The 25,471-nt window shown below is 39.6% G+C and overlaps 1 protein-coding gene across 7 annotated transcripts in view; it reads right to left on the bottom strand.

Annotated features, from left to right (window-relative positions):
* Positions 1–917: 917 nt before the first annotated feature.
* Positions 918–25,471, bottom strand: part of DAB1 (DAB adaptor protein 1) — a 162,954-nt gene continuing 138,400 nt past the window's right edge. For 4 of the 7 annotated variants that reach the window (XM_085307980.1, XM_085307976.1, XM_085307975.1 and 1 more), the window contains exons 8-14: positions 21,348–21,404; positions 18,369–18,431; positions 17,098–17,206; positions 15,153–15,701; positions 14,198–14,325; positions 13,167–13,265; positions 4,115–4,141 (exon numbers count right to left, since the gene is read on the bottom strand). In XM_085307980.1, the coding sequence (XP_085164106.1) occupies positions 13,182–13,265; positions 14,198–14,325; positions 15,153–15,701; positions 17,098–17,206; positions 18,369–18,431; positions 21,348–21,404 (990 nt within the window). In that variant the 3' untranslated portion in view covers positions 4,115–4,141; positions 13,167–13,181. Of the gene's footprint in view, positions 4,142–13,166; positions 13,266–14,182; positions 14,326–15,152; positions 15,702–17,097; positions 17,207–18,368; positions 18,432–21,347; positions 21,405–25,471 lie in introns of all 7 variants that reach the window. The other 3 variants (XM_085307978.1, XM_085307979.1, XM_085307981.1) reach the window with 3 other exon arrangements.

Here is a 25,471-nt window from a genome sequence, read left to right as displayed (position 1 = left end):
GATATAGCCGTAAGGACATGAAGTCTAGCATGTTTTCACAAAAACAAAATTGCCTTCACTTTTGGCAGGACCAAAGCATCTGAACAATATTCACTAGCAAAAGTAATTGATGTTTCAGCATGACCTACTGGACACTTTTGGTGGGGGAGGTAGGGATGGGACAGCAAGAGGAAGAAATACACACCTCTCTCCCCTCCTACATATGGACATACTTCTTAGCCTTACGTTACATCCTGATAGTTTGCATATTTGCATTACATATTAGACAAAGAACATTACTATTCCTCACCTTGACTGAAAGGTCCAGTACTCAGTTCCTCTGAACATCAAACTTCCATTTATGCACATGGCCTCAGAATCTCACAGGAGCAAAACACGTGAACCTACCCGAAGTACAGCACGCTTTGCCGGATCAAAGCTTTACTCTCGATTCTGTGCATATTACTAGAAAATTCAGAGGTTTTGCTACTAACTTCCAAAATTGTCACATTCAAACAGACATTCTTCATATTAAATCTTATTTCAAAGGGAAAATTTGAGCAAGATGACTTGCAACTTCTCATGCCACAAAGCTATCRCAGCATGTAATCTCAGAACACTCCAAAAGAGACCAAAACGATGGATAGACAACATCTAGAAATAACAATCTGAGCAATCAGACATTTAAATTTGCACATAAGATTAGGCATCTCCCCAAACTGAGGTACTTCTCTCCTTTCCCAGATCTTCAGCTGCTGTCAACAATTTTGGCCACGACGAACTTGTACACTGTGCTGTAAGAATGGCAAAATTGTCACAGAAGAGCAAAAGCTATGAAACAAACTTACTGAAATGACACCTTTTTAAATGTTTTTATTCATAACAGTATTACATGGCGTGTTACAGAAATTAATGGAAAATTTCTAAAAATTTGTTGGTATTCTTGTTGTTGAATGCATTATACATAAAGTTAAAAATAATGTGTCCGCATATGTTAACAAATGGTCATTATCTGAGGTAAAGTTAAAGTAGGTTTAGAAATGTACTGCAACAGTCACTTTCATCTTTCTCATCTTTATTAAAAAAATATGTGTCAGAATGCAGAAATAAAAATGAATGAAAAAAAATGAAAACCACAGAGTAAACATTTTTGCAAAGAAGGTGCCCAGTACGTTATTAGATGAAAGGTTTCATCAGACACTTGGATGACTACGATCTATCAAAATATCTTTTCATGACAGGTAAAGATCAAGAATCTATGGGGGATGATAACAGGACAGTTGGTGGGATTCCCTGGTTTTTAAATTTAAAGTGACAAATTTAGTGCTAGTGAAAGATGAGGGATTAAACAATTGCACAAGCTGGATATTTTAATTATCTACAATACCGGTACAGTGGCAGAGGCCTTACATTCCTCTCAAATCACCATCTCAATCATGACAAGGACTATCTAGTTGTATGACAAGACAATTCAGAACTCACTTTTATTTTTGAACGCTGGTAACAGTAAGAAAATGGTCCTTCATGAAACACTCCCAAAATCTCAGCCTCATTCCCTCTGCGCTTATTCGCTGCAAGGATGACAAAAATGATCTGCATCCTACCAATATGATGGCAATGGATCCTCTGAGACGTAACCTCCTCCTCTTTCTTCCAACATTTTACCCCAGAGCTGGGAATGCACTGGCTATACTACACCTCAAAAGCCTATGATGAATCAAAATTGTTTCATGGTTCCACATTRTAAGGACAAAACCCCAAAGAGCCACACTGAGGAAGCAAGTAGTACCCTTGTGCAAATTAGGAAAATACTCTTAATGTCCTTCAAAAATGGTTTTACCTCTGCTTTTAATCCCAAAACACTCAATCCACCAGTTTCTAATTCGTCTTCTACAGTCAGAAAACTGATCTTTCTTCTGACGGGAAAGTAAGATTTGCTACAGAAGTGTTTGCACATGACTGAGGAATAAGCATCAAATCGTTGTGAACGGGGATAAAAGTTCTCTTCTCTGTAGGTTCATCAGGTCTATTCACAGCTAATTTTTCATTCACATACATTCTGTAACGCACATTTCTCTAATTTCTCTAATTCAAAATAAAAGACTGGAATCATGTTGTGAAATTTGGTTGTACATAATAACAATCACCACCCCAGTTATTCTGTCTTCTAAACCATTTTCAGCTTATAATAGCAATGGAAGAAAGTAAAACATTTAAAACTTCAGGCCTATTTTAATCATGACAAAAATGTAAATTCTAATGTGTCAATTTAAAAACAAAATCTGCACAATAACCCTAAAAACTGATTAATCATTCGATTTCTTTAACCTTTTTTCTTTTTCTACTTTTTCTATTTTTTCTATTTTTTTCTTTTCTTTTTTTTTTTTTCTTTTTTTAGTGTTAAACCACTAAATTCAAATATACTGTAACTGCATAGGAACATCAGGAAAACACATTTGACCTGTATAACAATTCTCTGTAGGGCAAAAATATATAGTTTCTTTATGAAAATCATGTGCTAAACATATGAACCCAAACACTGCACTTYTGTTTCATAAATGTAAAAAAAGGAAGTTTTAAATTCTTTTGTTCTGTGTGTAAACAGTTTGATGACTTCTATGCAGAGGTTCTGGAATCATTAGGAAATGCCAATGAAATGTGATTTCTTTTACGTGGAGCATGTTTCTGTGAAAAAGCTAGACCATAAAATCATGTGTTCCCATTAATTTCACTAGTTGCTGACAAGCTGACTGCTTTTGGCAAATGCACTTGAGCTTCAGCCCATTACCRTAAGCATGTGAAAAAACTTATGCGATGTGAGAACCACAAATGGGATTGGCCACACCTCCCAAGCACTGCAGTTTGCTACCTTCTCTACCGTGTAATGGCATTAGTAAAAGAATTTTCATAACATTTATATTTACAAAAAACTGACAATTTTCATTCGAACTCCTTAAAGCCATTTCCCCTTAAACATTTAAAGAGTTTAACAGTAAGACTTTTTTTCAAGTTATAAAATAAAAATCCCATTTGAATTTTCTGATGTACAAAAAGTGATAAAGATGAACAAGTTGATCATGGAATCAGTCTGTTATTCCAAAATTCATGCCATCCGCTGTTAAGTCCGTTTCATCCAAATTCATGAACCAAAATTGTACCAGTATTATTTGGCAAATGATTTTTTTCATCAAAAATGGCACACAGAGAAGAAAACACTTGTCTGCATAGCATTACAGCAGCAAGATATCGAAGAAATAAAAATATTCCTTTTCTGTATTTTGTTTTGCGTTTCCTAGGAAATAATGAATCTTTCGTCTCGTTCATCATTGGGACTTCATGTCCTTTTTCTACCCACAACGTGAGTATTCAAACCAATAAGCAGCATTTCTTCCTCATGATGCGCTATAACTTAACGGTCCATTTGGCAACATATTTCAGTCAGGATGGATAAACAACAGAATTTTATTCTGTGGTTTCAAGTTAAGAATCATTTCCATGGGAAGCATTTTGCTGTTAGATCTGTCACTCATACAAAACTACGGAATAAGAAATACAAAAAAAATGACACTGCTAGTGTTTTTTTGTTGTTGTTGTTTAAATATGCCTACACAGGGGAAAAAAAAACGTCAGGATCAGCCCGATGTAAATGATGATGAAAAACATGTCACCATGACATAAAAAGTGCCGAGTTGTGCCCAAAAGGCTGCTGAATGATAATGCCACTGCTACATACAAATTCTGCATTTTGCTTTAAACAAAAAGAATGGCTAATACTTAATAAATTTCAAATGCTCGTTATTTATATGTGGCATACAGAAGACAACACATGTTGAAAAGAAGATCGAGGAGCAAGATTTCCTAGTCTGGACACCCGTGACTTGTGGGGACAGGGCTGGGTTCTTGGTATGACAAGCAGGGACCGTTTCTATTTTGTGCTGCCAGAGGAATCTGCCATTGGTTGCCAAAAATTATCAGGAGCGCTCGTAGAACCGATCCAAGAGGGCAATCATCTATCCTTGTCAGACAAAATCAATCGGAAAAAAAGCATGAAAGCCAAAGGCCTGCCAGGTTCTTGGTTTTCATTTGAGTCTTGGAGCACCACAAGCCTGTACCAAAGCTATTTCTTAGGTCTGTTGATCTGGGCGTAGAGAGGTTCTGCTTCCTGAGGATGACAAAAACAAAGTAAGCGGCATTGTCTCCACATGTTTTCAGAGCATTTTTAGAACATCTGCTCGAGAACAGCAATACCTCTTGAGATCAGACCCAAAGGACAYGTTTGCTCTGTGCTGCTTTGAACGCTCACAGCACCCCAGCTGAACTGGAAAGAAAATGCGACGCTACAGCAGCAAGTGAACGCTTATAATCAATTCCTTGTTCCAGTATTGGCTGTGCACAGATCCTCAGGAGGTATTGCTGGGCATAGACGTATGAAGAAATGAAATGATATTTATATGACTGGATGGTTTGGAGTTTACAGGCCAGAAATGTAGCTGGCATAAAATGCTGATACTCAAGTCAGGCTGCGAATCCCACCCCAGCAGTGCAACAACAGAACAAAACTGCGGATCTCACACAAGTCACGTCGAAAAAATGTTTGCGAACAGAAATTGCTGCAGAAAGCTGAACTAATGAAGCTGCGATGAGACTTAAAATAACAGTATTTTCATATAGACATGGCACGAGTTGCCTACGAAAAATGAGCAAAAATGAGCTCTGCACAGTTGGGTTAGGAGTCGGTATAAGCACGAGGACAATCATTGCGAACAGGAGGAAAGTGTGTCGATCTGCTAATGGATATTTTGTTGTGAATTTCCTGGAGGCTGGGTGGAAAAAAAGCTGCTGTGGCTTCAGCAGACGTTCTGTGTTCTCTTAATACTATGTTCATCATGGCTGCAATGTAAAGGAAACCATCCATGTACCCCTATAATCCATTCTACTTCAGTGCCAGAAACTAATTTATTAAACTGAGAATGACATCTAAAAAAAGAACAAGACAGGCAGAAAGGCTAATTAATGCCATACTGCATTAACTCTCCACAGCTTGATAAATACTCAAATACCATGGCATGACGTTGAATTTAACCAAGTTCGAATGAAACTCATGTTACAGCAGTATCAGCAAAAGTTGACTTTAAGTAAAAAAGCGAGAAGGTTGGCCACAGAGGAGCACAGAAAAGTCTGACAGGAGGTGGCACCAGATTTTAATCGCTGATTACAAAGATGACACTGCTGATCAAAAAAACAGCTTAAAGCTGTATCCAGAGGTTCAGGTTTACTCAGTCTCTGGGGTTACACTCCAAAATACAGTCTGCTTCCTATTTGCCAGGGAAGGTTGTCTCCTCTTTTGTTTGTTGAAATGACTATATTTCTGCAGTTTGCAAAGATTTTACTTTCTCACCTCCTACGTACACAAAGCCCTGAGTCCACTACAACAGCATCAGGAAAGGATGAGCAAAATCCCCTCTGAATGATTAAATAAAAGGTCTTGGAAGTTATCCACAGAAAGAAGCAAAAACATTTTGTGACCTTGAAAAAAAGAAGGCAATCAGAAGAGACGACTGAGAGTAAATAACTGCATTTGACATACTGTGTGCTAAGTCTACCTATGCCAGCTCTCATGTACGGCGGACGTGAAACTGGCAGCATGATCTATCACAGTCGGTCCTGCAAAAATCTGTACTAATTAATGTGGGAATCTGACACACATCAGGCCATTCCTCAGGCATCTGCTGAACCTGAAATGACTGCAGAAGGAAGCAAAAAGGAAGAAAGAGAAGCAAAGGGGAGGGAGGGCAGGAGGGAGACGATCCCTTCAGAACAAAAGATACCAACTTTTCAAATGGCCTAGGAGAAAAAAAAATTAAAAATGTCAAGTGTGCTTGCTAGAGTAGCCCTCAAATATCTTTAAGATATGCAGACGCACCTAAGTAACAGGCGTCCTAAGGTGTCACTGAACTTGAAATCATCGGAAGAGAGGCAGCCCGAAAGCCGGGAGGAATTCAGCATCGGTCATCAGTTTCCACAACTCACCTGGCAGACTTAAGAATTAGAAATTTCTAACTTTTATTCCTACCTGATATTTATTCTGAACTTACACTCCATGTGGCAAAGGCCTGCACTTAATGATTTGAGAAATTTTTCTTCTAGATTAGAGCATTTTGAAATAAAGTTGTGCTTCCTTTTAGCGGATTTTTCCTTTCAGATGGCTAAACGAGGGAATAATTGCTATACTTGCATGAGAGCTTCTGAGCCAAAACTTTTTCCTTTTTTTTTTTTTTTCCTTTTCAGTCAATGACTGGAACTTACTATCTAATATTATTTTGAGGTAGTTCAAGCCATACACCTTGACTATGGACTGACATTGGAAAAGGCATTTGCRAAGAACAGATAATAATACTCAAGAGAGCAAAAGAGAGGAGAAAGGGACAGAGAAGTGCAAAAGCAGAGTCAAGTGCTCTCAGCTTCACAGAGAGCGTCCCTCTCAAAGCCGGCCGGGGGGCTCTCGCCAGCAGCATTCAGGGAGGGGCTAGCAGGCAGAAATCAAACCCTTTCTTTTTACGTATTCCACTCAAAAGTCATAGGAAGTGTCATTAAAAGGCAAGTGAGTCTAATTTGTTCTCACAGCATCATAATCACCTCACCCAGTTTTTCTGCTTTCTACTTCTACCTCTCCGTTAGGAATAGACCCCAGAGGAAAGAAGTGAAAGAAAGTGTCATAGTCAGGAAAAAAAAAAAAAAAAAAAAAAAAAAAAAAAAAAAAAAAAAAAAAAAAAAAAAAAAACAGATAAAATAGCACACAAAGCTTCCCCTTCACACAAATGACCTGAATCTTAGTGTTTTCCCCTTCTAATGACTGGCCCAGAAGCACCTCCGATGTGCTTTCATTAACCTGCAGCAAGTAACCGAGAACGCAGATGGGAACATCTTTCGCTCCTAAATCCTACTTGAAGGGTCCCATCATCTTTAGGGATATGCAGTTCCTCATAAATGTTTGAAAAGTAGACATTTTCATATTTGTTTAGAAGCTGCTATCAAGTTAGTATTTGGCTACATCCTCATATCCTCACATACCAATGTGGTTATTTATACCATATAGTGCCTCCAAATAAACTTGTGCTACAGGAAAAGGATACTATTCACAGATTGGGTATCTCACAAAAGTGAGGGGTTACAGTAAGGGATCAAAAACATTTAAACACATGCCTTAAGTTAGACATCTAAATATTTAGGAAGCTACAAGTATATTGTGCAAGTATTATGAACTCTGCTCATTGCAAAAACCGCTCAAGAGAAAATTTTCCCTAGTAAGTGCCACAGACTTATTTCAGACGCTTCGTGCTTAAAATTGCTTGTTTACTCYGTGCATTTTAAGAAATGTCTTGTGTAATACTTGACACCATTGCAAACAGTAGGCATCCTGAGTACAGTACACTTCACTACTGCATGAGACAACAAGGTTGCTAGTGGTTTTGAAGACTGTTATGTAAAACGCTGCAAGTAATTTTACATCCAATTTTAAGGTATCAACGTCTGCTCCCCAAGTGAACTAGCCATCGTAAAGCATTTCAGAAAGATTCAGCATCCGGTTGGGCTTGTTTGGATGAGCTCACTCTCAAAACAGCACAGATAGAGCTTGGTCAGGAGGAAACTGGTTTTACTTTGGCAGTCCTTTCATCATTGATTCAGGGCACCCTGCTATGCGCAAAGCTACAGACAAGATGTACTGAATTATAGAGGTGAGGCCCTCATAGATTTGTTTGCCCTTTACAATAGATTCTCAGCACAGGTTTTACTCCTGGCTGACTGATCAGAAAGGGCAGGCTCAAATGATAGAGTTTCATGAAATAAGTGCGCTGGAACGGCAGCCAAAATGAAAATCTTGTGCTGAGGATGCAAGCGAAGGGAAATGGGAGTGCAATGCGTCTTCTCTATTGCATGCTGATTCAATGAAACAGGACATAAACTCGGCAAGCAGTATTCAAAGTAAAAATCTTCAGTGATAATTCCCATTTACTCATTAACAGCTAGTGGCTTATGTCTGATAATTTTTATTACAGCCAACTTCTATTAGTTGCATAAATATGCCAACTGTCTAGCTACAGATTATGACTGGAAAGCTCCTCTATTCTTTCAGCAAACCTACCTAGAAATATTTTCTAGTCTCAAATATCTAGTTTAATTATCAGTATTTTAGAAGTTTTTGTCATTTTAGTACAACGATGGATGCTATACACCCATAAATAAATAAATAAACCCACAATGAAAACTATGCAGAAAGATCAACCTTGCTCCATCCTTGTCCCAGCATAATAGTGAACTGCAAACACACCTAACCAAACAGGATCCATTTAATTTTACTGTCCTTCTATGTATCTGTCAGTTCCTCTTAATTTTTGAACCCCATGGTCAGTTTGAAGCAAACTGCTCAGAAGTCTCTAAGCTACCAAATTACTGCAAGCATCATGAAAAACGGTTGTTGTGCAGAAGACAGTGAACATTGAATGTCCTAACTACAGAGAAAGCTATGAGAGCTCAGCCCTGAACTGCTGTGTTTGGCATTGTTGGATGGCCACTAAGCAAGTACATGGCTCTAGGTGAGCTACATAATATGCTGTCTCTTGCTCAGAGAAAGGAGGAGAAAGGGAAGGGTACCTGGGCACTTCAGGTGGACTTGAGATACTGGAAGAGGTGAAAAACCCATGTATAAACTGGTCAGATTAAAATGGAGAGTTCAAAGAGAGAAGGTGAGATGATTAAAGCCGCAGAGAGGAGGAGAAAGCTGTAGGAAGCTGTAGGAAGCCTCCATCCACAAAACAATCTGGATTTCTCTGGATCTTACCCTTTAAGATTACCTGGGAAATATGAGCAAGTAAGCACAGGAACAGGGCCAGAAATGACAACTTAAGGAATTATTTGTAATGAAGCAAAAACTGTGATCCATCTCCAAGACCATGACCTTATTTACTTTTTCTCTGTCAGATTTATGATTCTTGGTGGTGGTGTCTCTTTAGTTCGAGAATAACAGATCTAGGACCTATTGTAAGAGCAGGTCACCTATAATCATAATGACGTCTCTCTCCAGACTATATTCAATTCCTATTGAGTCAGATGAAGGAGATAAAAGGTCCGCAAATATGGGTCGAATATTTTGAGTCCATTCAGTGCAACACCAAGTGGATGAACAGTAGGTTGCAAAATCAGCTTAACATGCCCCCCAACTCTCTAAGTTGGCAGATAAGACACTACTTTGTCCATGAATTGCTATTTTCTGTCAAGTTTCTAATAGTATCTGAGATAAAGAGTTACAATTGTCCATTCTGGAGCTAACACATTAAGAACACTTATCACTAAGAATGGCACATGTTCAAAGATGGAAGATGGCACTGGGCCATCAAAGTACCACTGAAAGCTGATAGACAAATATTCAGTTGCTCTCRTGACAGTGCTGATAGCATCATGAAGTGTGTGACATATTTTGATGGCTTATAATTGTCTGCACACATTTCATGGAACAACAAAACAACTTTCTGAGGAAGATATGCTCTAGCCACAAATGTTTTGAAGGTTTCCTGAGAATCTCTCATGAACAACTGCCAGTTCCAATTCTTGAACTGGGCAGCATATCAATAGAGCTGTATTTGTTCCAGCATTTTAAATGGTTTTTATTGAAACAATTGTGCCATAAAACAGACCATTATTCTCCTTCTGAATTTTTACCCTGTTGCTAGTTTTCCTTCAAGAATCAGTTTGCATGGTCCGTACAGAATCAGACAGCATTTACGGCATTAGATTCCAGTGCTTAGGTCTTATCTATTCTTTCTACAAGCAGGATTTCTTTTTTTTTTTTTGAGATGCTAGCCAATATAATCATAGGCCTCCTAAGCACTCTGACATCAGAGTGTCAAAGTTTGCTCCTGTCTTTCCTCTTTCTCCTCCCACTCAAGGGCTCCCCTTCCTATAGCCTTTGCTAAGGTTTTCATTGTAGCTTCAGGGCTCTCTRGTGTGTGGGGCTCCCATGGAGTGTGAGACCCATTGCCGAGGCTGACTTAGGGGCTGAATTCAGCTGAAATATTCCCAAGAGGAGAAACATCAACATCAGTGGRATCTGCACGTACCTAACACATCTGTGGGTCAGTCCCTGTAATTCAGGGTGACTGGATGCACTGCTGCAAAGATCAGATGATCAGATGAAAACTCATCTTTTCAAWTTTCTTGCTTTAACCAAAAACGTTAATGATAGGATGCTCATAGTACATTCCATACAATCACAATAAAATTCAGCTTTCTCTCTCTTTCTCTTTCCTTTCACCATTGTTAGCCTCTGCACAAGCTGGAGAGAGACATAAGGATTACATAGCTTAAATATAAGTCAGCTGAAGACAGCAATCTTATTCAGTGTTCTCCTCGCACTTTCTGGACAACTGCTATCCCTGCTCACACTGCTTCTCATCTCCAACCATAAAGGATGAAAATGTAACTTATCCATGAAATGTCACATTTACCTACTAAGAATCCATAGTCATTTCTAAAAACGTAACTTACAATAGCAGTTATCAGTAGGATGTGGTTTTGTTAAGTGGAAAATCGCCAAAGGTGAGAAGAAATGAAGGCGCCGAAAGAACTGTTTCTCAATGAGAATAGGGAGAATCAGAAGAAAACAAGAAACCAAATTGCTAAGGTATATCGAAAGACTGCAAAAATACCAGCAGGTGAGAATTCTGGATACATCATACATCCAAGACAGGATAAACAAAGATATTGTATGTGCGCTGCTGATTTCACAGAGATGCTGGGAGTAGATGCATTTGAAGTTTCTGAACACAACACTGTCATGCTGCTGAAAGGTCCATTCATTTGAGCTATATACTCTACTGTTCTTGGTGTGACAAATGATWTTCTGAAAGAGCTAAGCAATCTCCATCTAACACACAGAAATGGCTTTTATGCAGACTGTGATTCTTTYGTACTACGTGTATCTCTCCATTAAGTTTCTCTCAAAACACTGGGCTCAGCACACAACACAGCAGTACGTCTTGAATTGATAATTTTCCATGAAAATTAGGCTTTGCATTGCTCTGAAGATACGACGTTTCAGAATTAGATGGGCTGGTTTTACAAGTGGATTTCCTACAGACTGTTGCTATACGGTGCTGCACTGAAGCACAAAGATACTAGTACTATATCTTCAATGCAGAGAGACTTTCTTTTTGTTCAGCTTCCTGTTCCTGCCCACAGCTCTTACGAATTACTGTAATAATCACAATAATCAGTAACATTATTTTACAATTCCCATAACATGTATCAGAGAATTATATATATTTTATACAAGTCTGTACAAAAATTAACAGAAAATACAGAAAAAAAAAAATGAGCCACTGGTAACACACTGTTCTTGAAGCTCCTATAGACCCCTTCCAGGTAAAAGATTGTATTTTACTGAGAATTACAAAAAAAAAGAACAAAAATTCTCTCACTTAACTGCCTTGCACAGTAATAGGCAGTAACAATATTAAACTGCTGTTTCAAGTTCCACAACACCTGAAAGGTAAAATGTGTATGATGCTGATTTACAAACGATGCTATCTCTAACAATCAGAAAATTAGAAAGAGATTTTACCACCATTCTCCCCTTCATGGATTTCAGAATTATCTTGACTATCATAAACAGTAATAAATAAATGTATACAGCTTTGTAGAGGGTGGAATTTTGATAAAGGCCAAATCCTCCTTCTTCAGTTGAGAACAAACTCTTAAAATGGTTCAAACGCTGTATCAGCGCTGGCTGGGGTCAAAGGCAAAGCCAAATTACCAAGTGGTACCATCCAGTAACATTTCCTGACAACCTGCCGAGGCAATTCTAGCTAAAGCACAGGGACCAACGGAYGATCTTGCCAAGGCAGCTCATCCAAACTCAACTCTATCCTTGCACTGTCATTTTTAGACTTGGAGACAAAAGGCTTAATGCTACTTTTGCTTCAGGCCCTGAGGGCTGAGCATGATGCTGGTGGAGCTAAAGAAGCAGGAGATGCCTTCACACAGCATTATATATTGTTGAGCAATAATCTGATTACTCTGTCAAATGGATCATGGCTGTTCTCTTAAAATTTCCCCCCCCTACATTAATACACAAAGCAAGCTGACTCCTAGTGAAACTATTAATTTTGACTTCCAACCAAATTATTTAGGCTCAGGGTTGGTAAGTCATTCGTAAAAAGAGAGCAGCGTCTAGACAAAAAGAAAAAGAGTTCCACCACTGTTATAGATTTGCCCCAGGAGCTCTGCGCTGAAACCTAGAAGCAATATTAGGTCATGTATCTGAGTAATACAAAACATGAATGACAGTGAAAAGATAATGAAACATATCCTTCAAACTGTACCACTAGAGAGTATTTGGATGGAATTACAATGCTCAGCACTCAAAACTTTGTAGCTTTATGGTCTCTTTGGTAAAACATACATATTTATCAGAACAAATCATAGAACATTCACTAGCAACAACATTTTCTAATGGGTTCTGTAACACAAAAGAGAAAAAGATCATCTTTCCCATCTGTCTTGATTTAAATGACCTATGCTTGATGAATATGCTTCTACAACTTCAGTACACCAACTGTAACATGAATGATAAGTTTCAAAAGTTTTTAATTTGCATTTGGAGATTAGCATACATGAATCCATTTTAATAATTTTTTACATGCAGATAATAAGTATGTTTCTTCTACTGATTATCACATTGATTTAGGGTACTGGTGTTCACATATCATTAYGTAATGTTTATTTACTGTTTGTTATGTCTTTGAGTAAAATGTCTTATTCAATTTAATATGTTAATCTGAGTAAAGGCCAGAGTAGATTTCATAAAAAAAATGTCTGCCTAATACTTTGTTAGTAATGGCTCAGTTTTCCTATATCCCCCTAGAATTTGAACAAGTAGTAAAGTAAGTCTACATTTCTTTAAAGCATGCAGGCAGCCAAAACACACACATTTGCATAAGTTGCAACACTTAGTGAATGGCAAAAGCCATGCAAACCATGGAGCACAAGGAATACACTGTGGATAATGGAGAGGAATAAAGGAAAACGTGAAAAGGAAAAATAAACCATGCATCCATGAAAGCAATGGTAGGTACTGGTGGAAAAATAAGTGAGCACCTCAAGATGTAGAGAAAAAAAGGACAGATACCTACCCCAACCTGCGCTATCTAGCTACCGACCTGTGGACTTATAGTATCACCAGTTGGCTCACCAAATGGATCACTGTTGGATGAGGCCTGAGACCCATCAGGCTAGAATACAAGAACATAACACCTTTTTTTCTCAACAATAGAAAGTGAAAAGTCAACACGAGGTTATTTTCATGCTGTGGGCATAACAAGTACATCCTATCTCATGAAAAACAAAGTGAGACCTCACCGCTGATACATCCTCAAAAGCTTTACTAATTTGCTATGGCTGATGCAGGCAGGAAAGGACCACTCCAGTACCCGTTGGAGTCCATGCAAGAGCTGCCACAGACTTCAGAAGGTACTGGAGCAGACACACCAGAACTGCAAAAAGGCCCTGAAAGCAAATGAAGCTATATGAGTAAGAAAGAGTCCAAGATCATGCTATTTTTCATCTTAGGGGCCTTTTGTGTACAGATGCCCTCTTGCCTTAGGTTCACTTAGGCTTTGTCTGCCTAAGATACCTTGAGACTTAAACATACCACTTGGATAACACTTCTTGCTTTGGTCGACTGAGTCTAATAAGAGAAAAAAAAAACACATACTCAAGGCCAAAACACTGAGGGATGTAACTAGGCAAGCAAGTGGGAGGCAAGAATGCGCAAAACAATGTCAATCATCCTCTGTTTTAATACAAAAACTTTTACTTCTCTTCCTGCAGTCTCAGCATATAGGTCGTCTCACCTCAAACTCCTTTACCATGCTCATATGCTAAAAAGGACATCATACACAACTGAACCATATAACCTCATATATGAAGTTTGGTTCCTTGATTGCAATGTTAGTGCGTATCAACATAAACGTCATACTGATGTTCTTTACTGAAATCCAACCTGGAAGTGAATTCTCTCTGCAACTCTCCCTTGAATACTTAATATACCACCCAACTCTACTAGAAAAGTTATTTTTGACACTATCAAACATTTAGGTAACATCCTCCCTTTTTCTATCTAAAAAGAGGCTAATCAATGTTTAGAAACCTTGTTGCTACTCACAGCCTCCTGTTCTTCACTTTTGCTTGGGCTTTCAAACCCCTCTTCAAAGAGGTCATCTGCAGCAGGATCACTGGTATGAGATGCTGATGATTTTGATGGAGAACTCTGTCTGGGTGCAGGGGTTGGAGCTAAACAAAGATTAAGGTAACAGCAACAGAATATATATCCATTAATTTGTTCAGAAAGACAAACCAGTACAAAGTCTGCTCATGCTTCAGAGTCCTAAACTTCATTACCCCAAAAATTATTTTCTAAAGAGGAACTATATGCAGTAAATTTAAACATGTAAGTTATTATCAATTTCAGATGTCTGATTTCACTCAGCAGTTTCCAAATTAGTTTCAGCTGTACCTGACATACGGCTCTAGGAACCCAAGGGGCGTCACCACATTACATTAAGGATGTGCAAGCTGCCTGCCCTATGGCAGCAGAAACATAAGGTTTCCTTCTGGCCCCTGGTAAATCTTTGTCTCATTAATTCCCCTTGCCAGTGGTCTTTGCAATATCCCCCCATCTCMATGCTACAACCAGCATAAGCATACTTTACAGCTCTTCACTGAATTTCCCTGTGTTCAATACATCAAACTAGAAGAATACTCATCCTGATTTCCACAACGTATGCCCTGAATGGGACACCAGTGAAACCACTCATAAGGCTGAATGTCACATGTATTTTCCAACCAGCCTATATATCCCTAGCACAGAAGATGTATTACTATCTTATTAGAAATTAAATTTCAGACTGTAACCACTGGGGCTGTTGATTTCAATGGTCTCTGAAATTCATCTGTAACATTTTTCTTTATGGCAGGAACACATCTAATAAGCTAGACCATGCATGAAGGTTCTAAATCCAATTCTTTGTTCCAATTTACTACATGAGTAAGAAAAGTAAATGCTCTGAGAAGCRGTCACATTTGAGGAATGTTACAGCTGAAAGGGTATGAATACTCACGTGAATTTGTAGATGGTGTCGTGGAAGTCACAGGAGTCAAATTTAACTGAGAGATGTCAAAGTCATCACAATCATCTGCTTCCTGTGCCATCCCAACTTTGTTAAAATAACTTGAGAAGGCCTCTGAGGTACAACTGAGGGAAGGCTGATCTGGTTTTCTTGATGGCACTGGTGGAGGCTGAGCCATCTGGAAATCTTTAAACATTTCTTTTCCCATTTTCTGTCTGGGCCTGTCTGTCTGTGGACTTGATCTGTTGGAATCACTCGTGGGTGGAACAGTAGCTATAGGAGCAATGGTACCTTGAAACATGGCTGCTTGTAAAGGCAAAACAGTTTGTGTTGGCATGAAGGCAGTTGGTTGGAACTGACCAGCTACAGATGGCCACGGTTGCTGAGTAGGAGGAAAAATACCGGGTTGGCCCCATGCTATTGGTTGTCCTCCCTGCATCACCTGAGCAACTGGAGGCTGAGCACCCATGGCCAACTGCTGTTGAACAAGTGGTTGCTGTCCCCAGAATGAGGGCAGAACAGCTCCCATGGCAACATAACCTTCAAACAATAAAAACAGCAGGAAAAAAAGAAGATTTTAACATCARTGTCAAGAGCATGCAGAATTAGCTACACAATAACTCATAAACACACAGACTGCATCAGTGACGCCTGAGCTTCAGCACAATTATAAAGAAAACTTAAAGTCACGGCTGAATTTATGTCACTGGATACATWGTTGTGTACGAACACGAAAGGTGGGTGGATATCAGCAATCCTTCATCTCACCTGTAACTAGAACTAAGCTGTAGAAAACCTGTATTACAAATTAAACCATGTAATACAATGTTTAACTGATACAAGTGTTATGCTTTATAGATATGGTGATTTTCACATTTAAATCCATGATTTTAATTTAYTGCTAATGCTTTACGGCATGCAATCTCTCTACCACCTTTAATGCTGCTGCAGCTTTAAAACATTTGTTTCTAACCTGAGTGTTTTTCTGAGCCCTTCTGTATCTTTACCTCCTAGCTTTATTTGTAGACTCTTTTGGAATGCTAAATGTAAATATATATTTTTTTAATTGTATAAACTGAAATTCAAAAGACTAAGTTAARGGGTGATGACAGGAACGGCAACTCAGCTACATGCCTTCTCCAATGAACGGTTATGACSAATACTCCAGATGTTCTTTTATCTTGCATCCATTGCAACTTCATGTAAGCAGTGAGGATTTTCATCTGACATTATCCCAAACCCTTCACCATCAATCTAACCATTCTGAGACACAGTGCCTAATCTGATATTGCAACACAGYCCATCAGAGAAGGAGTTAACCAATTAGGAAGTCACTGTTAAATGATTCAAGGCACTCCTCCTTTTCTTTCTGCCTAAATGGMGCTGAGAGCTGTTCTTGCAGTGCTCTGAGTATCCCAGGGAGAGATCAGCAGTCAAAACCACATTTCTTTCATGTCTGTGCAGAATGTTACATGGTTTTTGAATTTTGAGCGCTTTGAGGAACATGGAAAAGTCTAGTGGAAATATCAGGACTTGACTAAGAGGAATACCTTTGAAAAGCAGTCAGATTCTTCACATCTCGTTCTCTGGTTACTGAAGACAGCACAGGATATTCATTGCTACTGCAAAGAATCCAGAGCTCAATGCTTTTTCCTCTCTTGCTGCAGTACCTTGTAGGTATGTTGTCTAGGCGGCTGAACTGTGGYTGAACTCCCAGTGACATTTTTGTTTTTTGTTTTAAAAAATGTTAGGAAATTCACTATAATTTAGTCCCTGCTTGATAAACACTTGCCTTGCCTTATCCTACAGCACTGTCCTCAAAATCCTTCCCAGTTCCACTGGACTAAATTCACTTCCTGACTACTGAAATACAAACCACAGCTGAGAACTGATCCTCAAGCTTGAATCAAACCCGTATTTTCACTACATTTCTTACCTGAGGGTACGGCAGCAGTGCTGAAAGGTACAGAACCAAACATGTCTGTACTAGCAGGAAGTGACTGGGATGAAGATGGGATAAAGGCATCACCTGGAGTAGCAGGAGTCTGCAAGGGAAGACGGGAATAAAACTGAACAATGCCATAGCTGCTGCTGCTTCTGCAGCACATGCTGTGCGGTCACATCCTTGGTAACTCCAAAAATACAGGTTTGGAGGGATAAAGAAAAAAGAACGGAATGAGGTAGAAGGAAAGACACAGTAGGAAAGAGTATAAGAACATGCTAGAGACAGAGGACAATAGCGAAAAAGAGAGAAAATGCTTTGTACCAGAGGAAAAATAAGAATAACGTTTGTCTAGATTATATCACATGTAAAGTACTGACAAGATTTCTTTCTCCAGAACGTATAGACTTGTAATTCTAGGTGATGTTAAGTGACAATGCACACAAGCGCCAGACCTAGGCATTAACCTATGGGACAGTAAAAGAAACATCTGCAAGATTTAAGGAAAGATGAACAAATACTGCTTCCAATTAATCAGTAAGACTAAAACCATAGGTTTACATTAAAGAAGAAACACAATCTTATTGAGCAAGCTAAGGATGAGGAAACGGGAGATTTGACCTCCAAGCCTAGACACGCCACACAGCACCTCTGAGATCAGAGGCTGGGGACCTCACAGCGCCTCAATTTTCTCAGTATATTATACTCACCTACTCTAAAGCTTATTATAAGGTTCAACAACTTASAGGAAAGTGATTCTGTTTTTACTTTTTGATGCAAAAAAAGCCTGTTGAGAAAATTTCCTTTCCTCTCAAAACAAATCCCTCCCTCCCTCTCTTTACTGTTTTGTCCTTCCTCTAACACTGGGCTGGGATATGTGCTTGGTGGAACCAAGCAGAGATGATATATAAGAATGTAACTGAATCTTCCCGCAGTGCAATGGAGAGACAGGGAGTTCAAGACAGAGTGCAATGAAGCATACAACTCTGAAAAACACCAGGGAAGGAGATCTGCAGTTCAGGTTGCATCTTACGTGACACATAGCCCTATACCAGAAAAACAAAAATTGAAGATATTTTTTCACATCATCAAGAAGCGGTGATTCCACATTCCATTTGCTTCACTTTTATTTTCTCACAACCTGGAACGACTTTGAAATCCTCTCAACTAGAATGGCTGGTGGCCTGGATTGTAAATGCCCTCAATAAATACACTGAAAATAGGACACTAGATAAAGATACAGGTCAATTTTCCTGGGTACTTACTGGGGGAGAGGTTACATCAGGAGGAGTGGACATGTCCCCAAAAAGCTCTAGTTGGGTAACAGCCTGCAAAGAGAAGAAAACACTTCTTTTGAGGAGAAGAAAAGGCAMGTTAACTAGTAACAACTTGTGAACATCAGCTTCAAATGCCTTGTCCCATGTGGAAGAAGTACATGGGTTCAGCTGTAGGATTTTGGTAYGGAGATCTCTACCTTAACAAATTATTAAAGCGTGAAGAAACATCCAGAATGGGTCTGGTTGTATTACTGCTCTGCACTTCCCATCAGGGAACACGGAGCATGTGTTCATGGCCAGCCCTTTTCCCTGGCTCCTTTTCTAAACTCCCAGTTCAAGATCTTAAATAAGGTTCCTTTCATAATAAGGAACACTAAGTGGTGGCATAATCAAAGCTCCTTCACATGTTCTGGAGTAAAATTGCTCCAATTCATCCATTAGGTCAACCTCCCAAACTACRGGGATAAAAATCCTTGTGTTTTGTCTTTAAATCAGCATTAAATTTTAATTAAGTTTAACATAACAGTCTGAAGGGCCCATGTAGGTAGGGATGCAGTGCTCAGAGTGGCTCCTAYTTCRTAGGGTCCATTTCAGTACAGCTTGRTTTCTTTAACTCTGGTCTTGTAGCYRTTATTTTWACARACATTGCTGATTAAGGCCCCGAGCRCTTTCAGGATAGGAACAGTTACAGAGAATGGCCAGTCTTTACAATTAGAAATCAGCAGCTCATTGCCGAACGATAAGGATAGAAATAACTGCAGGGGCTGTGCATGGACACGTACAAATCTGGGCAGAAGGCAACAGAGGCAGCGATATCCCAGGGATGATGTCCCCTTCGGCACGTGCTCTCTCTCCCTCAGGGCTGCCTGTCTGCAAGTCCCTTCAGCTGGAGTCCAGGGCCAGTAAAGCACCCTTCTAGCCGCAGTGCAAATGTAAAATCCATCTACCTTCTCCACCAGGGTGGCTACCACAGGAAAGCCGTGACGGGAACTAAAGAAGTATCTTTCCTCACTACCTTTTTCCTGTATACACGTGTTCCTTTTCCCCTGCAGCGTGGTCAATCATGCCCATCCACATAGAAAGCCAGAACTCTTCAAAGGAATGAGATTTGATGCACGTTTTAATTCTGTTCATCGAGTCTCCTATCCAACTTTGCAGCCGCCTCAGTCCCATATATAGACTTCAAATTCGGTTGAGTCTTGAACTGCAAATTTAGCTAGCACTTAGCCCTTTGGATAACAACTGAGCTGGCTCAGCCTTTACAAAGGGGGAGAATAGCCCAAAATTTGTTTCCACAAACGATCTTTTAAGAAATAAGACTAATTCAAAATGTAATAATTTTAAAGGTTTACATATTTTTGCAATTCAATCTCTGTACTTGTTTACAGAAGCAATGTTACAGTCGCTTTGACCTTGAATTTGTCTAGCAGCTTGGATGATTCTCAGTTTTATGTCGAACAATGTACCTAGGGATGAATTATTTCACATTTCCTCACATCATGTATTGTATTAAATAGATCACATTGCTTTAGTGATTTGACAAGATATTTTCTTCTTATGGGCCTATATATCCCTGCAAGTATCTGCATGCAAATGGAAGAAGAAAATCCGTATTTTTTTTTCAAGGTGTGCTAATTCTTTTGTGCTTTAATAAGATTACTAGAAGTAGCCTCTGGAAAAGCAAAAACCCCCAAACCCTGAAAAACAAAGAACTTGCTTCCATATTGTGTTCATACACACTAGCCATACATTGTTAAAGTTTCCTAGAAAAGCTGGAATAGTGAAAACAGCAGTTCTCTTCAGGCAATCCCTTCAGGCCTCCTTATGCCACTAAYGACACAAGAGGTGCCAGGCGACACCAAATCACAGAGAGTCACTTTCTACTCCTCTCTCTCTAAATTGGTTGTTCAGTGCCCCCAGCAAGGCTGCTCTCTTTTCAGCTTTAAGGTTTTTACAGAGTCTTCCTCAGTCTTTGCCCTTCTTGCTTGCCAAAATGAGGATGCGTCCTTGGGAAGATGCCCTGAGCTACGGCTCCCCCGGCGCCTCCTTCCCTCTGCGAGGGGGGATATTTGAGGAAAGAGCACAAGTGGTTACACGGACTACGAGGAAGTTTCTGTGAAGTTCAGATTTTTTATGGAAAAATGTCATGCAACATTTCATATCCATACTGAAAATTGATAGTGAATATACTTTGAACTCAAAATTATATGGCATGTATTTGAAAGGTGGCAAGTCARATCTCTATGCTTCAGTAACTCTGTAAAGTGGGAACAGAAATACTTTTCAAAGTGCTTCAAGGCGGTGGATCTCYGGGAATTCTTTGCAGGTGTTATTCCATTAGAGCTCCCGAGAGGCACTCTGAGGAAGGACTTCTAAACAGGCAGCTGAAGAGAGCAATACAGAGCCTGATTTCGCTATTTATTGTAATAAACTCTCGTTCACAATAATCCCTACTGAAAAGCAGTATGTTTACAAGAGAGTTATTTCTGGCAGACATAGAAACTTTATATGCAACAGGACCTACAGAACTATGTCAGAGAATGTAAACAGAAATTTAGCRGGAACACAACTCCACCGTTTACTCACTAGAGGCAGCCTTAAGCAGCAACACTCAAACAGCAACAGTCATTTTTAAATCTCAGATAGTTCAGGCTATTCTGTATCTAGCTTATTTCTAAAATCCAATTCTCAGCCGGTATAAATTAATGCAACTACCTCTATGYCAACCTCTGACAGATGTAGTTTTACTCACTGGTAACATTTGAGATTCTGGCAACCAACTAGATATCATTTATATTTGTGATCTCACTGTCACTACAGAACTGAATTCATTTTTTAATAAATCAGATCTCATATTAACCACATTCCAGTGAAGTTAATCCCAAATTGAACATTTTCAAATTGCAYTAATCCTATATGTGATTTCATCTGTATTTCCTTAAAATATTTTTAGTGTGACAACCTTACCTGAGTGACTGAAACAAGACTTTCATCAATGTCCAGCAATAAGTTTCCATTCTGCAGCTGTAAAGCATGATTTATGAAATGAAATGAATGATTTATGAAAATGACATGAATTTCTGTGCATGAAAATGATAACTTCTATAATTATTGACTTCACTACTGAAATGAAAACCCTTTCAATCTTGCAGTGAGCAGAGACAGAAAATCACATAGTCAAAATGGTGAATTTGAAAGCTGCTAGAATATGGGGGAATCATATACTTYGTGCTAAATCTAAGCTACTGGTATATATGGCAATGTCAACTCTTGCATTATAATTYTTTACTCTTTTAGGTAGTTATGAATTCAGAACTAAACATACATAGTGAGGTCTAATCCTATGCACCTTAATGAAACTTTTCAGTGGTTTGGTGAAAAAAAGGCCTCAGCATCCTCAGAGGAAAACAAACATTCAGTTTTGGACAAGAAAAGCTCTGAAAGTATGTATCTGCGGCTTAACTAGGAGAACCGTAACATTAGCGTAAACATACTTGAAATGTGGATTTTCTTTCAATAGCAACTCTTAAAATCACTTATGTAAGTCAATTCAGGTTATAGTTAAATCCATAGATACAGTCTGTATACAAGTACACATGCCTATACATAACAAATTATGACTTAAGGATGATTAAGACACAGGATGTTAAATGTCAGAGAGCATTTATCAAAGTSCACAGGACATTTCTTAAGAAGCAAGCACAAATTTAACAGCAAATTATCAAAAATCAGATCTTAGACAACTAACTGAGGAGCTTCATRCAAGTTTACTAGCCATTAAATCCAACAGCATCTTAAACAAGAAGCTAAAAATTCCCAGGAACAGCCTAAAATGTTTCCTGCCCCCTTTCTAATCCATCACATATCTTGAAAGAGAGAGGAGAAAAAACAGAACTGGCAAAAAGCAAAGCTAGGAGAAGAAAATACCATTGCATACACACAAGGAAGGACCCAGCCCGTACCCTCTCGGAGTACAAGGCTCTCGCAGCGCTCCCTCAGCCCCAGGTACGGGAAACGTGAAAAACCGCTGAGCCCATGTGTTCAAAGGACTCCACAGACCTTGAAAATATTCTTCAGATCACACCAGAAAGGTTTACACCACCAGGAACCTTAGTTCTGACCAGTAACTCATCATTTTCTGCCYGGGCATCCCTCACCGAACCAGCTCCCTGGTCCCTGAGCCGGGAGGACGCGCTGCCGCGCCGACGGCAACCCTGGCAGGAGCAGCGGCGGCTCAGCMCAGAGCACGCGCGTCCGCAGCCTTCAGCGGACCGTTAGCAATTCCCACCCGCGCTGCAGCGGGACCTCGCAGGAAACACTCGCCCGACGCGCCACGGCACATCCCCAAGCGCCCAATTCCCACGCAGCGTCCGAGCTGCGTCCGCCACCAGCTCGCGTTCCGCATCCCACGCCGCGGAGGAGACGCATCCTCCGGGCGACGTGCCCGCGCGTGTCGGAGCACGGCGGAGCCTCAGACGGCAACGGCAGGGCTGCGGCAGGCAGCATCGGGCCCCCTGAGCCTGCCGCCGCGGAGGCTTTCCAACACGGAGCGGTTAACCTTCCCCGTTAAAGGCAGCACTCCTCTCCCTAGTGCATCATCTAAAACACCCAGAAGCCTGGAAAGATGCTCGCTTCCTTGATCTTCCTGCAGAACTGCTGCCTGTCTCCACAGAGCGGTGTAAAAGCTGTCTTTCAGTATTCAGAAACGCACCTCCTTTAACAGGAAAACACCCTTACAGCTTAGGCAGCCGGGAACACACAAGTCGCTTGTGCCCAGCTGTACAGACAGAGGAGGAGAAAAGAGTATTAATCCTTGTATGCCGGTAGCATTAAAGCTTATAATGAAAGCTCTATGTCTCTATRCAGCATGTGAGACATACTGTAAATCTTTTAAGCATGAAATATGTAAATCTGGTGTCTTAAAGCAGCAGGAAGCTTTTTAAACCACTCCAGCCAGTAATGAAATTCCCGGCAACACTTTTCATTATTCTATAAAGAGAAACGTACTGTCTAAGAGTTGGCAAAAACCACGAGAAGCACAGAGCGAATGATAAGATACAAGTAAACTGCAGCATTTACACACCTAAATAGGAGATGATCCACTTCYGCCACGGTTTTCCCACTGGCTGCAAAACACCTCAGGAAAGTATMATTTTTCTAAGCAATACAAAAGTTTAGCTTTCAAAAGAAAACTCTAAGACAGGCCTATTGCTCTCATGAGACCACAAAGCACCTTGTTCTTTTCCCTGCTGTAYGTAACAAGCCAGCATGTTTCAACTTGTGTTACTCAGTCTGGTTTCAGTATAAGCAATGGATCTACACTGATTCAGGAAAAAACCCTCTTAATGTTYCTGTATTTTTGCAAGTGAGAGAATAAAACAGTCTCACAAAACATGGGAGCGAAATCTCAGGGGCTGAAGAAAAGATGGTGCTCAAAAAGAATGAAAAATAGCACACAGTAATTATCTTGTACGCTGGTACAGAGCTCAGCAAGTTAAAAAGAGTAATGTATGATAATAAATATAGTAATTAAGCAGCAATTAGTAATTAACCTTTGAGGTGKGTGTTACCTATTCAGACCTTTCAGGGCAGCAGAGGGAGTTAAACTTGGCCTCCCGCATTCTGGGTGAGTGCCACTAGATAAAAGAGGGAGCATCCAACCATGCTGCTTCTCTTCATTTGCATTCCCTTTTCTAACATGCACCTTCTGCCCAAAGTTCAACGACAAGTGAAGTGGTTAATGTGAAAACTAAAGATCTGGGGTTATATTAGTTGAAAATTTAAATACTTYTGGTTATGAATTTCAAGTATTTTTTTCTGATGGTTCAAACTATTCTTTTAGTTCAGTGACTAAACCAAAGCTTCATTTATTTGCTCAACTCAATACACAACAAATATTGATGTTACTATGAGTTCCATGTAGTTTATTAATTAACTAAAATTCATTTAAAAATTATTAGAACTACAATCACAGARCAAGACAAAAGTACAAATAGAATGATGATTAGTCAAACCATATCTAGTAGATTGAAACACACTGAAAATAGCCAATATTTAGATTTGTTTTCCCCCAAAATGTTTTTACTGCTGGTTTAATGGATTAGCAYAACTAAACATGAAGAATTGTGCAATTCTTTCCTGACTAAAGTCGAAAAACTGTAGAACATGTACATAAAGAAAAAATTGTCAAATACCATCAATGCCTTTGCAAGCGTAGTCTCCTGTTGTTTGTTGATGATCACACCTAAAGGGGCCCCAAAACCTGCCCCTTCCCAGGCGCAGAGGCAGCTGCAGTCACCGATGCTACTGTCGGCCCAGATTTATGCAGATAGGGCTGAGCAGAACGTTTCAGTAGTGAGGTTGCCGTGAACTTCTAGGACATAGTCTCAACTGCTGCAAGTCACATTAGCTCCACAGGCTGCCACAAAACTACAGTGATTGCAAACTTGCACAATTTGATGCAAAAGAGATGCATTTGGGYATTGATCACTTACACGACGTTCAGTTCAAGTGCCCAGAATTGTGTGGGAACCTGCCATTGAAAGGTTTTCTTAATCTTTAGTTTTAAATAGTCAGGAGCATTCTTCTTCAGGTAGCTCTTTTTTGTRCATTATTCTTTGAAGTAGGAAGCCTGAGTCCTGAACTGGGTAAAGTATATTCATCTATAGGGTAACCTTGAGCTTCACCTCATCCACAAACTGCCCTATTTCCTTTGATTTTTCCCTGGGAACTGCCAGATGTGCTGGTAAAAAATTCCGTTGTTAGTCAATGCTGCGCAGCTAAGGAGGTGGGAAGTTTAAGAATAATTGACATAGCAGATAAATGAGAAATATTTGAGCAAAATGTTACTTGCTAGTTTCCTTTAAATTAAGGATATCTTCAGATAATCAAAGTATATGTGTACTCATTTGTTTGTTTTCTCTTTTMTTTTGAAGGGAACTTAATTCTGAATTCTCTGTGTACCTTAGRTATTTACTTTCACAGGGAATGGTATTTAAAATGTTTCAGGTAGCTGTTTTCTCTGACACTGTAATTAATCAAGCATCCATACGGTTGACTACTACATGAGGTACCTAACCACTTCTTTCTCT

Source organism: Rhea americana, unplaced genomic scaffold (genome assembly GCF_003343005.1).
Source record: "Rhea americana isolate MKP2758 unplaced genomic scaffold, rheAme1 scaffold_27, whole genome shotgun sequence".
NCBI lineage: Eukaryota > Metazoa > Chordata > Aves > Rheiformes > Rheidae > Rhea > Rhea americana.
Note: the sequence above shows the minus strand (reverse complement) of the source record. Positions and strands in the feature narration are given on the sequence as shown.